General features: G+C 43.9%; 1 protein-coding gene across 3 annotated transcripts in view; it reads right to left on the minus strand.

The window, feature by feature from the left end:
• Window positions 1–13691, minus strand: part of tln2b (talin 2b) — an 81896-nt gene that overhangs the window by 18450 nt on the left and 49755 nt on the right. For 2 of the 3 annotated variants that reach the window (XM_062390032.1, XM_062390031.1), the window contains exons 19-37: window positions 12684–12978; window positions 11312–11478; window positions 10098–10226; window positions 8755–8868; window positions 8474–8587; window positions 8221–8355; window positions 7979–8107; window positions 7757–7859; window positions 6546–6754; window positions 6033–6152; window positions 5313–5510; window positions 4672–4811; window positions 4049–4142; window positions 3503–3592; window positions 3254–3376; window positions 2205–2348; window positions 1822–2007; window positions 1555–1695; window positions 655–836 (exon numbers count right to left, since the gene is read on the minus strand). In XM_062390032.1, the coding sequence (XP_062246016.1) occupies window positions 655–836; window positions 1555–1695; window positions 1822–2007; window positions 2205–2348; window positions 3254–3376; window positions 3503–3592; window positions 4049–4142; window positions 4672–4811; window positions 5313–5510; window positions 6033–6152; window positions 6546–6754; window positions 7757–7859; window positions 7979–8107; window positions 8221–8355; window positions 8474–8587; window positions 8755–8868; window positions 10098–10226; window positions 11312–11478; window positions 12684–12978 (2813 nt within the window). The remainder of the gene's footprint in view (window positions 1–654; window positions 837–1554; window positions 1696–1821; window positions 2008–2204; window positions 2349–3253; window positions 3377–3502; window positions 3593–4048; window positions 4143–4671; window positions 4812–5312; window positions 5511–6032; window positions 6153–6545; window positions 6755–7756; window positions 7860–7978; window positions 8108–8220; window positions 8356–8473; window positions 8588–8754; window positions 8869–10097; window positions 10227–11311; window positions 11479–12683; window positions 12979–13691) is intronic. The other variant, XM_062390033.1, reaches the window with a different exon arrangement.

Here is a 13691-nt window from a genome sequence, read left to right on the forward strand (position 1 = left end):
CACATTTAAATACATGTCTATATATTTTTTTTCTAAATAATATACAGTATAAATATAAAAAATAAAAAAATTTAACACAGGTAAGAATAATTGACATTAAATATTTTGGGAAATTACAGTAAAGTGGGGCTGCATGCCAAAATATTCCTTTGACACTGAACCCTAAATTGCAGCGGACAGCTCTTACGTAAATGTGCAATACAAAATCACAGCATAAAGTCACACTGTATGTCTGTGTGATTGGGTAAACAACTTTGAGTGGTCGATAAGACTAGAGAAATGCTGTATAAATGTAGATAAACCATAGAACTTCTGTTTAGATAATCGGCCACTCGGCAACGTCCTTATGCTAAGCTCAACTAATCAGCCGCTGGCTTTAGCTTAATATTTAGCATTGAAAGATGAGAGCTGCATCGAGCTTCTCATCTAAGTCTCAGCGACAAAGTGAGACGCTGTTGTGAGAATAGTGACGTCTGTGCATGTGCCTGGAGGATGATGATGAAGATGGAAGTCGTTGGAGGCAACTAACTTTGGTGAAACCGGTGTCGCTGTATAAAACCTCCAGTTTCAGCAACAGGTTTTGTGAGCAAACCTTCACCAGCTTTGATTCAGGATAAACCTGCGGAGACGGAAGCGGTAAAGATGAGTACAAACCGAATGGAGGTGATGAGGCTCTTGATGGAGTCAGACACCGTCCTGGAGTGGCCAGCCAGTATGGACCAGGTGGGCGGATCTTTGGGGTTGAGGACGAGTGAGCGGGCTGTTTCTAGAAGGTAGGTGGAGCTATCGAGCATCGAGCGGGCTGAACGCACGATTGGCTCCTGTGCGGCTGAGCCCTGTGGAGGTGAAAACACAAACAACAGTTTAGATTAGCACATCAACAATTAACACACACACACACATACATTCGTATGAAAGAGTTGTTAATATTTCTTGACGACTTCGGAGGGATCATAGGTGCAATTAAAGGGGGGGGGATGAGATTAGAAAGGCAGCTTTACACAGACACGGGAAGAAACACCTTTAGTCTTTATGATCCGAGCCAAAGCCTCCCTCGACAATTAGATTAACAAGCTGAAGATTAGAGCAGCTGTGCTGTGAGAGAGTGCAGTTAAATGCTGCCCTCCAACAGATTACAGCCATAAAGCTTTTTGGAGGACTGTGTGAGGACTGCTCCGCTCAGATTGAAAAATAAAACCCCATTTTTCTCCTGAAGTCTTTCTCGTTATTAAAAGAAACAGGAAAATGGGAGCTCAATCCAATTCCCTGCCATGTTCGCTGCACAAGCCTTTTGTGTTGGCTCATATAAGAGTTCCTCTTTCAAATGGATCGAGTGCACACAGTCACAAACACAAGCCATTAAATCTCTCTGAAGAGAAGTTTTGAAATTATCTTCCGGTAGAGGGTTGAAACTTTACAAATTGGAGGATTCTGAGAACAGAGGATGTCGTAAAACATCGCCATCCATTTGAAATCAGTTCGGTCACTTGCAACTGTGGAAAAATGAAAAAAGAACATTGTAAACTATAAACAAGCATTAAAATGACTGAATACCTCATTGCTGATCTGTGCCGGGATGCTCGCAAACTCTGGGTTGCTGGCAAAGGTGGAGAGGTTTTCTACAGCCTCAAGGAGTGGGGTCGTTGCAACATGGCACCTGTTTCTGTTATCCTCCGAAAAATCTCCATCTAAGCCCTGAAACAAGACAGCGCCATCTCAATATTTGTCCAAATTGGCTGTATTTTGGAATGTACCTGAAATATACACACATCCACAGCGTCTCACTCGATGAAGAATTTCTGTAACAAATTTACACTCAACGTTTTGATCAGTTGGAGAGTTGACCTTGATGGTTTTGACGAGGTTGGCTGTGGTGTTGGCCACCTCTTTGGCTGACTGGACAAACTGTCTCCTGGCCACCGGGTTGGAGGTTTTGGAGGAGGCCAGGCGGCAGGCGTTACAGAGAGCTGAGGTGTGTTTGGCTACAATGGTTGCTGCAGACAGGACCTGACAAACCGATAAACACCATCAAGAAGCAGAGTTGTATAAAATGAGGCATAACGATGAGGTGTGCCGGGCAATTTATTTACCACATTGGGACATCGATTTGAAGGTTTTTAAACTTAATGATCCATTCAACTTATGACACAACAGATCCATACTGGGGAATGGCTCTGTTAAATATTCCAGCCCTGGCCTCTTACCTGTGAAGGACTGCTGGCGGGGTCCACTAGGTTCTGACATGCCATCTGTATAGCCTGGTGGGCCCGAGCAAACTGAATGGGATCCACCAGCCCCTCGTGACCTGACTGACTGTTGGGGTCAGACACGCCTACAAGATAAGATGCCTAAAGGGCAGAAAACAGAAACACTGTTATACTAAAGATCACTTTGCCACTAGACAGGTCTTTTATTGTTCTCCAAGACTCTGTTATCACACTCACACATGTGGTCCATGTTCTCTGTCTTTCAGAAATGAGCACATGAATAGATGCATACATAGATGCATAGTGTATACATGCTGCATAATAGGGCATCTTACTCATAGATCAGCAGTGGGAACAACTGATTTGTCAAAGTGTGACCTTTTCAAGACAAGCCAACTGAATCTTGCTGGGAGGTGACGATGATCATTTTCAGCTTCAGGGGAGGGAGTCTGCAAAACCCCCTAATGAAACCAGGGGCCTGTATGATGAAGCAGGCTCCACTTACCCAAGATATCTTTTCAAATTCTGGCCACCATGAATAACTCTTTTTACGAAGCAGGTTAAAACTGTCTCGTTTCATTCTGGGTTCTTCGAGCCGGAAACATTGTTAGAAACAAATGCAGCAATCTCAAAGATATCTGCTAAACAAGCATCCGGTCGTTGTTTTAAAAAGGGTTTATTTGTTTATCGTGCACTGCAGGTGTCGAGTATGGAGTGGCGCTTTGATTCTGTGCCGGTCAATAAAAGTTAATCCCATCAAATCCGCCGCATTTAATCAGAATCCTAGTGGTATGTTTCTGTTTCTTTTTGGTGAAATTTTCTGAGATGAGAGCCTACTCTTAATTTAAATTTAAAAAAAAATGTAACTTAAAAAAAAAAAAGAATATGACAAGGCATCACTTCACATCCTGATTAAAATAAATGTCTCATGAAGGAAGTCTCAATGGTTTTCTAAATCTGCTCCGGAAAAAAAAAATATTTCAGATGGACGAACAGACGCAGAAAGGGTTGATCGATAAATACAAGCAGGCAGTCTCTGATCTCACCTGTCCTGCTGCCTCCGTCAGCCCACACAGAGCTTTGGACGCCACACCCACGCTCTCCCCGAAGGCGACCACGTCTCCCGTCTTACAGTGCTGAGAAATACCTGCCATGGACTCTCCGAGGACCTGAGGCATTTGGAGACGGAGAAGTGTTAAAATGCAAAAATAGGATTTCCAGCTGCCCACGATGTAGAATATCTCTGTCTGACAGTTAAAGTACACAGTGCCCGCAATTATTCTAAAAGCTAATACCTTTGAATTTTCCATGACGCTCTCGATGCAGTCAAAGTAGGAGAGCTCGCTGACAGGCTCGTTGGGATTATTTAGGAGTCCTCTGACAGCCTGTGTACGGACACATGACGAAGACGGTAAGAGTTATACACAATAGAGACACCACTGAACAACACTGCTCTGAGACCCTTACACGTTTATCAGCTATGAAAATGAGATCTGAAATAGCAAACACTATAAATGTAAATCAAGCTGATTCTAATACACTGCCTTGATAAATCCTGATAATCAAGGCTTTTAAATGCACGGAGTTGTTGTAATTTTCAGTTATTTGAGGTGACGTGAATGTAGGCTTCAGTATGCAAAGTCCTCGTTTTCAACTGGGGCACTCATGCTGTTAATGTATCCTTAAGTGTAATCAAATGCAAAATACATGGAAGACAAGGGTAGAAAGATACTCCTAGTTTCTCTGAGTGAAAACATCAAGTACAGGCACACACAACATGAACCAGGCCTGTGAAGGTTTGTATGTGAGTGTGTGGTACGGGGTGTGTGAGGGACAGTTACCTCCAACTCCCTCAAGGCGTTGTCACACTCCTTCTGTCCCGCTGCTTGCTGGGTACAGAGCGTGATCAGCTGGTTAATACTCTCTGTCACCGCCCTGAAACACACACAGGCAGCAATACAAGGCTTCTTTAGCTCTCACATGTGTGTCCCCCCCCCCGCATGCACGCACAGCCTGGCTTCACTCACACCCACTAACACATGCTTTTAGCTCTCCTCCTCAAGCTGCGATAGGCAGACGCAAGGGTATCGAGACTGTCTCGGGTTTGCGTTCAGCCTTGCTGAGCACAGACATGCTCTATCCAAGGCTTCCATCTTCCTAATTAGACAGAGAGAAGTCAGTCAGGCCCGAAGCCCTGCGGGACCAGCTGCTTGGCTTCTTTCCACCAGGGGGAGGATACACACTCCCTGCAGCAACGCTGAGCAGACGCAGCTCGGGAGCGGCATACAGATGCAGCGGTGGAGACGTTTTGTGACATTCAAGTGCACCATTTTTTACACAATTTCCCACAAGCGTGAGTCTTGAAGCAGTTCAGTGAATTAGCAAAGACTGCACGTTCTTAGCTACCAGCAATTGAGGAGGATATCAGATAGAAATCAGGGGCCGTTTGCACGTTATCACACACCTTGCTGCCACAGAGAGAAGATTCTTCGCATTGGCTGCACCGGGATCCACAGACAGTGACTTGGCAGCCAGCAGCAGCTTACTGGACGCCATGGAGATATTCTTCAGATTACCAATGACCTGGATCTGGTCGTCTTTGCTCTGTACAGGAAAAAAACAATACTTTTTTAAAAGATGGATTTAGAGCTGTAGTCAAAATATACAGTTTTTGGTTTTCAAGGGACGACATATTGAAGAGAATGCTCCCACTGAATCCCCACTACCTTTATCCTCTTTTCTCCTCTAGCAAGAGAAAGCTCTTTGTTGTCATGCTACATCAACTCCAATCCCAGATGATCCTGGCAAATTAATGAGCAAAATAGCCAGAACAAGAACTTCACAAGATCTCATTACCTCAGACTATGTTAGTGCTCAAGGGGACAATCATTTGCCTAAGTGAATCAGAATAAAATATTGAATTAACATATTTTAGGTACTAAAGTGACACAGAAATATAAGGGTCGACCTCTCAGTGTTTAAGCTTTCATGTCCATCAACGGGCTGAGCACTCGACTCTCTGTGTGAAATAATGGGTGAGTGGGTTATCGATGAACTGTTTCAATGGAGTGGGGGGTGGGGGGGTTATACGATCATGAAACCTACTTGAGTGTGTCCTGCCATCTCGACGCCAGCATCGAGGAACTCGTCAAAGTCTTGGCTGAACTTGCCCGAGGCCGCAGCCAGCTGGCCGCTTGTTCCTCGAGAGGAGTGGACGACCTCGCCTGCAGAGTGGTTGAGTTCAGCAGCCGTGTGGTTCAGATCAGTCTGGGCCTCCTGGAATGTCTTACTGCAGAGAGGGAGCTTCAAAGACAGGACTCGCATTAGCCACACTGTGGAGGATCATCCGTCACGTAAAAAATAGTAATACCCTGAGCAATTATGGGGTGACATCTCAAATGTACTCAAATGGTTTGTGTTCAAACACCTATAAACTAGAATTTTTGCACTGCGAGTTGTATGCCTCCACCAACCAGTGCTGTGTCAGTCTAAAAATTGACCATTGACATCTAAGTTCATCTTTGACTCCAAGTAACAACTGCTCATAATTTGAAGAAATTCCAGACAGGCAGACTTGAGATATCATGTTCAAAATACCATACATGTGTTTTGTGAGGTCACAATGATCTTTAATTGATCACCAAATTCTAATGCGTTTAGTCCAAGCAAACAATCTAACAAAAGTATTTGTTAGATATCGCGTTCACAAGGGGAGAAAAGTGTTTTATCCCTTGGGATAGAAAAGGACAACCCAAGCAAACTGCTTAAAACATAAGGCATTAAAAATGGCAACAAATCTTTGAAATAAAATATGTCAGGACGTACAATATCCACCAGCAGCTTCTTGCTTGCCTCTCCAATGCTCCTCAGGGCCATGTCAACATCCTTCTGGCCAGGCAGGCAATTCACACAATTATTCAGGGAGTGCGACACCGCTTTGGCCACCTGCAACACAGCACGTCACTCTGTCAACACATTGTCCATTTGTCATTCTCACAATGTGCAACACAATAACCCAGATCAAAGCAATACAGGGAAAGACACAAGTACAAATTGGGCTGACAGTGGTGCACAGTAATCTGTGACACTAATTTATGCTGCTGTCACAGATATAAGCCAAACAATATGTTTATCCTCTGAGGGGGAATGAGCAGTTTTACACTGGCACTCCTGAGAGAGAAAAACCAGGCGAGAGACAGAGTGGAGTGAAAATAGCAACGCTCAGAGGGGATGATCGTTGTGGAAAGAAACTATTTTTACAAATCAATGAGGGAGAGAGAGAGAGAGAGAGAAGAACAAAGTGACTGCTGCATGAATACCACTGTTTCGATGATATACCTGCGCCAGTCTCTGCTGACTCTCAGCATCTCCGGGGTGAACCAGGGCCTGGTGGGCTTCGTGGATCAACATGGCCGAGCCCTCCATGACGCACTGGGCTGAGTCGAGCATTGCAGCAGCAGCCTGCGGCTCCTTGGTGCTGGCTGCCACGCCCCTGGCTGCTTGGGCCAGTGTCCTTAAAGCCTGGGCTGTCTCTCTGGCAGCCACACCTGCAAACAACCGGCCACACACAGCAGAAGATATCATACTGAAAAGCAAAACATATAAATATAATAACAGATGTTAAACTGACTGCTATATATGTGCTACAGAACATCTACTGTGCTGTGTATGGATATAATACAGGCATACTATTCTAAAATACAGAGGGGATAAGATGTTCCCTTTCTCCTCTGCCATACCTTTTAATGTAGTAACAATAAGAAATCATGTTTCTGCAGAAATCAAAACTGACACCACACTAAACACATTCATTTCAAGCTCATTACCTTTGCTTTGCAGCCTCCTGTTTAAGCAACACAAACTGAGACCTACGTGCATTTCCTGTCCTCTTACTATAATTGTAATAGCATTGCTGAAATGAGCCGGCGGGGGCTTGGCGGTGCCACGCTGCGAACAAAACTGATAAAAAAATGCCCTCATTGTTTAAATAAATTAGTTAATATAATAAAGATGGCCCCCACATGGGAGCTGCCCTTAACTTATTATACATACACAGAGCAGATGAGAAAAAAAAGAGCAGCAAATTGCATCAAATTACATTAGCTCGCCAAGTGGAGCCATTTGCTGATGGAATGTTAAATGTGGCGAAAATAAGATTAATGAGCACATTGAGCAGCGAGCGGCACCCTGAGCCCCAGCATGGAGTGCCGCTCTGGAGCATTGTTAGAAAATGTTATTCTCTATCTGTCTTCATCTCTTCTCCCCTGAGATCTTCAATTACGCCAGAATGGAGGGCAAAATGGCCGGGGCAGGTTGGATTCAAAGGGCTCAGATTAAGGCAATGGTAGCAGCACAAATAAAGGAGTCAGGATTTTCTCTACCTGCTCTATCTCCACACCGCCATTTCCAATACAATACAGGTTACAGTCAGTAATCTAGGTATATTTATCCTATCCATCACCTCTTTCTTAAAAGACGACTGACACAGACAGAAATAAATCATTAAGGTCCATTATATCTACTCTCGATGTAGAATAAACCTGTTATACCTGTATAATGTTCGTTGCCTTGTGCCGCACACGTTAGCAGCTGAGCCATGGACGAGCCCACAGCCTTAGAGGTACTCCCCAAGTCCTGGGCACACTTCTCCAGCTGCATCAGAACACATAAATATTATTGGATTCACAGCTTCGATCACTTCAATATGTCAACCCTTCTGCAGTTGAACATCTAAAGTGTAATTTTTCACTTCAACTCCACGATGTACCGACCGTTTCCCCAGGAAGAGGTTTGAGTTGTGCATCGATGACGGACATCTTGGCATCCTGAAGCTCACTCTTGAGTGTCTGGACTGTTTTCAGGGCTGAGTCGATCTCCAGAGGACCACATGCTTCATGGGCCTTCAAGCAACACACACACACACACACACATATTTAAACACAGGAATCCATTATGCAGAGCAGACAGTAACCAACGTGCACGTTTACATGAAAACGGTGTTGTGTACAGATACCTTCTGAGTGGCAGTCCTGAGCTCCGCCAGGCAGGTAGCCAGGTTCTTGGCACACTGGCCCAGTTGCATAGCAGCAGCCTGGTCAGCCACCGTCGGAACGGCTGACTTTGCAGATGCCACCATCTTACTTCCAGGCTGAGGGATGGTGACAGAACAACAATAACAAATTAATTGCTTCCAGTGTATAAAAGGGGTTCTTTGTATAATGATGGAGATGGATGGTTGCTGGCTGTGTCATGGTGAGAGGAAGAACCTGTAGGAAGCTCTGGCTGGCCATGATGAGGGCGAGCTGGGCACCCAGCTCCTCAGGCTGGGCCTGGCTGCTCCTCATGCCCTGCACCAAATGGGGAATGCTATCCGCTACTCCCTGCATTCAGACACATGTCATGCATATTTCATATCTACATCATCACATGTGAAAGAGAAAAATTGATCCTAACCTACCAAAACCTTCATATTTTATGGGTTAAAGCTTTTCCCCTGGATTTTTGACTTTATTTTTTAGAGCTCATAAGAGAGAGTTCATGATCGTACCTTGCAGCTGTGAACGAGCTGTTGATGTGAGGCTGTATTTTTGTTGGAGGCAGCAGCGTTTTGTGCCGCTGCGATGGTCTGAGTAGCAGCCGCCGCCGCCTGCTTTGCAGCTATCTGTTCAGAGGGTAGGAAAAGAAAATATTTAGACAACGGTAAGAGATTGGTGTTGAGTAACTGAGGAGCATTCATTTCCTCACCGACCAGTATTACTTCTGCAACAAGGCGGTTATGTTTTCGCCCCTGTCTGTTTTTTTTACTGACTTCCATGAAACCAGAAAACAACCCATTCACTTTTGCTGTGGATCAGGACAAAGGGGCGGATCAGGGAAATTAACTTTCCCTAGGCCTAATAAAGATGGAGTTTATGATTTCATGATGTTCATTGTTTTGTTGGCTTGACTGAATTTAAGGAAAGTGCTGGGCCTTGTGTGTTGTTATGTTCTAATCAAACTAAGATGGGTCAAATACCAAAATGATTGGTCAGAAGGAAGAAGGGATGAAGAAAAGGAATTCCTTTAAAACCCTTAAAAGCACTATATTATGTATGTTATATTTTTTTTTTTTCTGTTGATTAGTGAAAATACTGCTTCGCTCAATATCATTTACAGACAAATTAGGTTTGAAGAAAAGACATGACAGCTAAGGAGAGGCACTTTTTGTATTGTGCATAAGATTTATTTACTTCTAAGTTTTGGTCTAAATAAAAGTGCTTTATCAATCACCTGAATGATTCAAAACACCTTAATGAGTCTAAATGTTTCTGAGATAAATGCTCCATGCACACCTCCAGATTCCTGGCACTTTGGTCTTCACTGGCTCACACATTTCCCTGATGGAGGCGACCATTAGCAGTAATACTGAGACCGTCTGATGCAGGGAGGTGGACTGAGATAAACGTGCTGATCCCAGCCCAGAGTAATGCACGGTTTAGGTGACTGGGAAATTGAGCATTGAGCGTACCGGAGCGAGGGGGGGGGGGGGGGGGGCAGTCATTAGGGGCAAACTGATACCAACGACTACACACAGATCTCAACAGGGAGATAGTTCATTCACAGCACTAATGGGATTTGTTGCTCACTGCTACGGGAGAGAGAAATAACACTGGGACGAAAAACACTAAATGGGCCGTTTTCTTACAAATGGCCGGTGAGAAGCATTTCATTATTCACATTCTTTCCTAATGTCTAAACTCAGCTGTTATTTCCACTACACTTCATCGGTGTTTATACCCGAGCGGAGACACAATGTGGGAGGGGGTTGTTTGTGTGACATGATTGCCGGTAAGGAGTCTTATTTTGATGAAGGTCAATCGACACAAAGGCGAGAGCGCGCCGATGACTCACCTCCAGTCTGTTGACCAGTTTTTTCTTGATGGCGTTCTGAGCTGCAGCGTTAGTGGCAACGCGGAGCCCCTCAGCTGCCTCCCTGAGCCGCTGCTGCTGGTCCTCGTTCTCTGGGTAGGCCGCCGCCCCCTGACGGTGCATAAACACACAGGGACACATAAACACATCCATCGCACACAATCAGATGGATATACTGCATATATAGACACAAACACACAATATAAAATCAGACCACAGCCATTCAATTCTAGCATCTCCTGTTTTTGCATGTTGTACAATTGATGCAAAGAGGCATTTAGCTCGGCCTGCTTTCTGACAGTTTCCAAGGAAACCGTCAGTGGCAGATTCCCACTTCCTCTTCGATAACGGCAGTGATGTGGTGATTAATGTGTCACAGATCAGAAACATCTAACGAGCCATAAGCAGTGTTTCACTCGCTCGGGTGTTTTCCCACTGATAATATCCGGCTCGGCGTTGCCAGGGGCTTATTAACAGCCACCGATGCTGCACCCTTTTATTTCGGATGTGAAATCATGCTTGTAGTTAGTGCTTACAATAATGCAGAAATGTTTATTCTATAAAATAGCATTCAGGCCCAGTTCATCTTGTAACACTCCACACAGTGTGAAATGAGACATGTAATTTACAGGAGCTGATAGAAAAAGAAGGCAACTAAATAAAATGCAACAATATCAATATTATTTCTGGATCGAATTATTTGTAACATCCACCAAGGAGGTTATGTTTTCACCCCTGTCCATTTGTTGGTTTGTTTATTTAGCAAAATTATACAAAAACAACAAAAAAATTCCCAATAAATTTCATTGAGGGAAGGGACATGACCCAAGGAAGGAACCATTAATATTTGGTGTCGATTCAAATCAGGGGGAAGATGCAGGATCTTTTTTTTTACTTTCTTTAACGTTGTGACACTTCTATTGATTTCTCAGAGATTTGCAATTTGGTTCAGATTCAAATAAAAACCTGGTCGAGAGAATTTGAATGTGGTTTTATAAGGAAACTGTTGGGCCTTGGCGGAGGACGTGTACGCTCAACCTCTAGTTTGCAATATGGTTCAAGTAAAGTGAAATGTGTACTTTGTATTATGTAGTATAAATGACTAAAACTACAAGAGCAGATGGGTAATATTTTTGCTTTTAGCATATAGTTGGTCATATTTACTGCTTTACATTGTGAGAGTAAACCTTCCTCACCTTAGCGGCCTCCACCATGCGAGCGGTGGCGTCAGCCAGGAGTTTGGCTGCAGCCAGAAGTTTCTTGGAGTTGTCCACGTCCACTTCAGCCTCTGCATCGGACCTCATGGCATTGACCAAGTCAGAAGTGGCCTGAGCTAACACCCGGGCCTGACGCACCATCTCGCCTGTTCACAAATGAAGACCCAGGCAATTATTAAGGTTTTCAACTAAGACAATTACATTCAGTTGGTGTTGTAAAGCCGAGACTGAGTCTGTTTATTTCTTTAACTCTGTTTTCGCTGTGGGCTGAATAGTGTGTAGGTTCTTTGAGGATTTTGAGAATGACGGCCAAGATTCAGTTGTTGTCAGAAGTGCGGAAGCATTTCTTTAATAAAAAAACATTCTTCCTTAACAAACCGACACAAACATCTGCAACTGCTGTCAAATTGTGTCAGTGATTGATGAGTTTGCCTGTTCTGTTACACTTTCTTATGTTAACTTTGCCTCATAAGTACTGATGAAGGTGAATCAAAGGTGGGTGCGTGATATGAATAAAATCCTCTGCCATATAGGTCATTTTATGTATTTTGTGAAATATTATCTTTCAGCATTCAGAGACTGTTGAGATCATTCAACAACATTGCATCAAGTGGACAGTGTATAGGTGCAGTGGTCCTCGGGCCACATCATTGTTTTCACCTGCATGTGCTCTCATTGCTGAAGCTTACTGGTGAGTCATCCTCACTGCCTAGCACAAATGAAAGTCTTCAGAATATATAAATGTACCGTCACCCCACTCACCTGCTATAAAAAAGAAAACTTGTGTTTCCCAAACACCCACCTACAGCTAGAAATAACTCACCCAGAGATGTCTTTGAGAGACAAGCTATCTGGGAGCTTTACAACCTACATCCTGTGGCCTTGGGAATCAACAAATACCTGTAGAATGAACAACTAGAATCACTGGATGCGGATCCCTGTTTCACATTTTTTTGTTTTTTCTAGTTGAAAAAGGTTACTCCTTCCCAAAATGCCCAGGTCATGTGTTTCCTTTTAAGTTTCAAAGCCTCCCCGATGTTGATTGGGACCAGACTGAGCGCTGTGTAGTGGTTTTGGATGACATGTCTCCTACAACCCCTTGAGAATTGGCTGGGTTTGCGAATTCTTCAGCCTCATGACATGAACCATAACAAATATCTTTGAAGACGTTTGAACCGCATCTTAAAGATGACTTAATATGTGTGCAAATGTGTACAATGTCCTCCGGCGCTCTGTCAAGGGGAATCAGGTATTAATTAGCGAGCACATGATTCGTTATGTTTAATCCTTGTTGTGACTAAACAGGCTCGGATCAAATCAGGAGACATTTTCTGTCTTTTTTTGTGCTCACCAGCATCCCCCATGGAGGTGAAGATGTTCTCCGTCACGTTCATGATCGTGTCTGTGGCCTGGTCGTAGCGCCCGATGGGCTCTCCGCAGCTGGCGTAGTGGCGGACGTGTTGCAGTAGGTCGCTGAGGGACTGGCTCACCACGCCGGCTGCCGCCCCGACCTGCTTCAGCAGCTCGCCGTCGTCGCTGGCCGAGCGGCACGCTTTGACGCAGGTCTCCACGGAGCGGTCCACCAGCTTCCCGGCCTCCACCAGCTGGTCCTGACACACCGGGGAGCTGATGGTTGGACTCACCACCTGCAGCACACACAGTCGGTCATAGAGGCTCAAGAAATCTATAAAGAATTGAGGAATAGGTTGATTCTTTCTATTTCTAAGGTCATTATTTAATTTAACAGGGAATAACAACTCAAGCTGTTTTAGATGTGCTATATAAATGAACTTGATATTGACTTTTAAAATGCAATGCAGGTATTTATTAGTTTTTGATAAAAAAAAAAAGCTGTTAGCAAGATTACTCCAAAACTACTCCACCGTGGGCCAAGGAAGAACCCATTGAATCTTGGTGCAGATGTTGATCAGGGTTTTATATGTAACTTTCTTTAATATTGTGTAACATTTTTGCATTTCAAGTTGTTTTCTCAGAGAATAATTCACAGATCTTAAATAAAACAATAATTGTCGGGCCGATCTTTTGAGTATGTGTGATTTGGTGCAGATCCAGATAAAACACATGCAACTGGTGATTGGGACTGTCGGGCCTTGACGGAGGTAAACACTGCTTAGTTTTCAGCAAACCATCTAATCCTGGTGAAGACCAAGTTCCAGATTGCAGGATCCTAGAATTTTTTACATCACTTTCTATATTACTTGGAGACATTTTTCCACATTATTGTGAATTTCTCAGGAAAAAGTGTCTTGAACTTGATGTAAATCCAAATCAGGTGTTTAGATCTGTGGAATCTATCAGTTTATGCACTTTCGGTTATGGGGCCTTCCTTTTATTCTTC

This window comes from Platichthys flesus, chromosome 6, assembly GCF_949316205.1.
Source record: "Platichthys flesus chromosome 6, fPlaFle2.1, whole genome shotgun sequence".
Classification (NCBI taxonomy): domain Eukaryota; kingdom Metazoa; phylum Chordata; class Actinopteri; order Pleuronectiformes; family Pleuronectidae; genus Platichthys; species Platichthys flesus.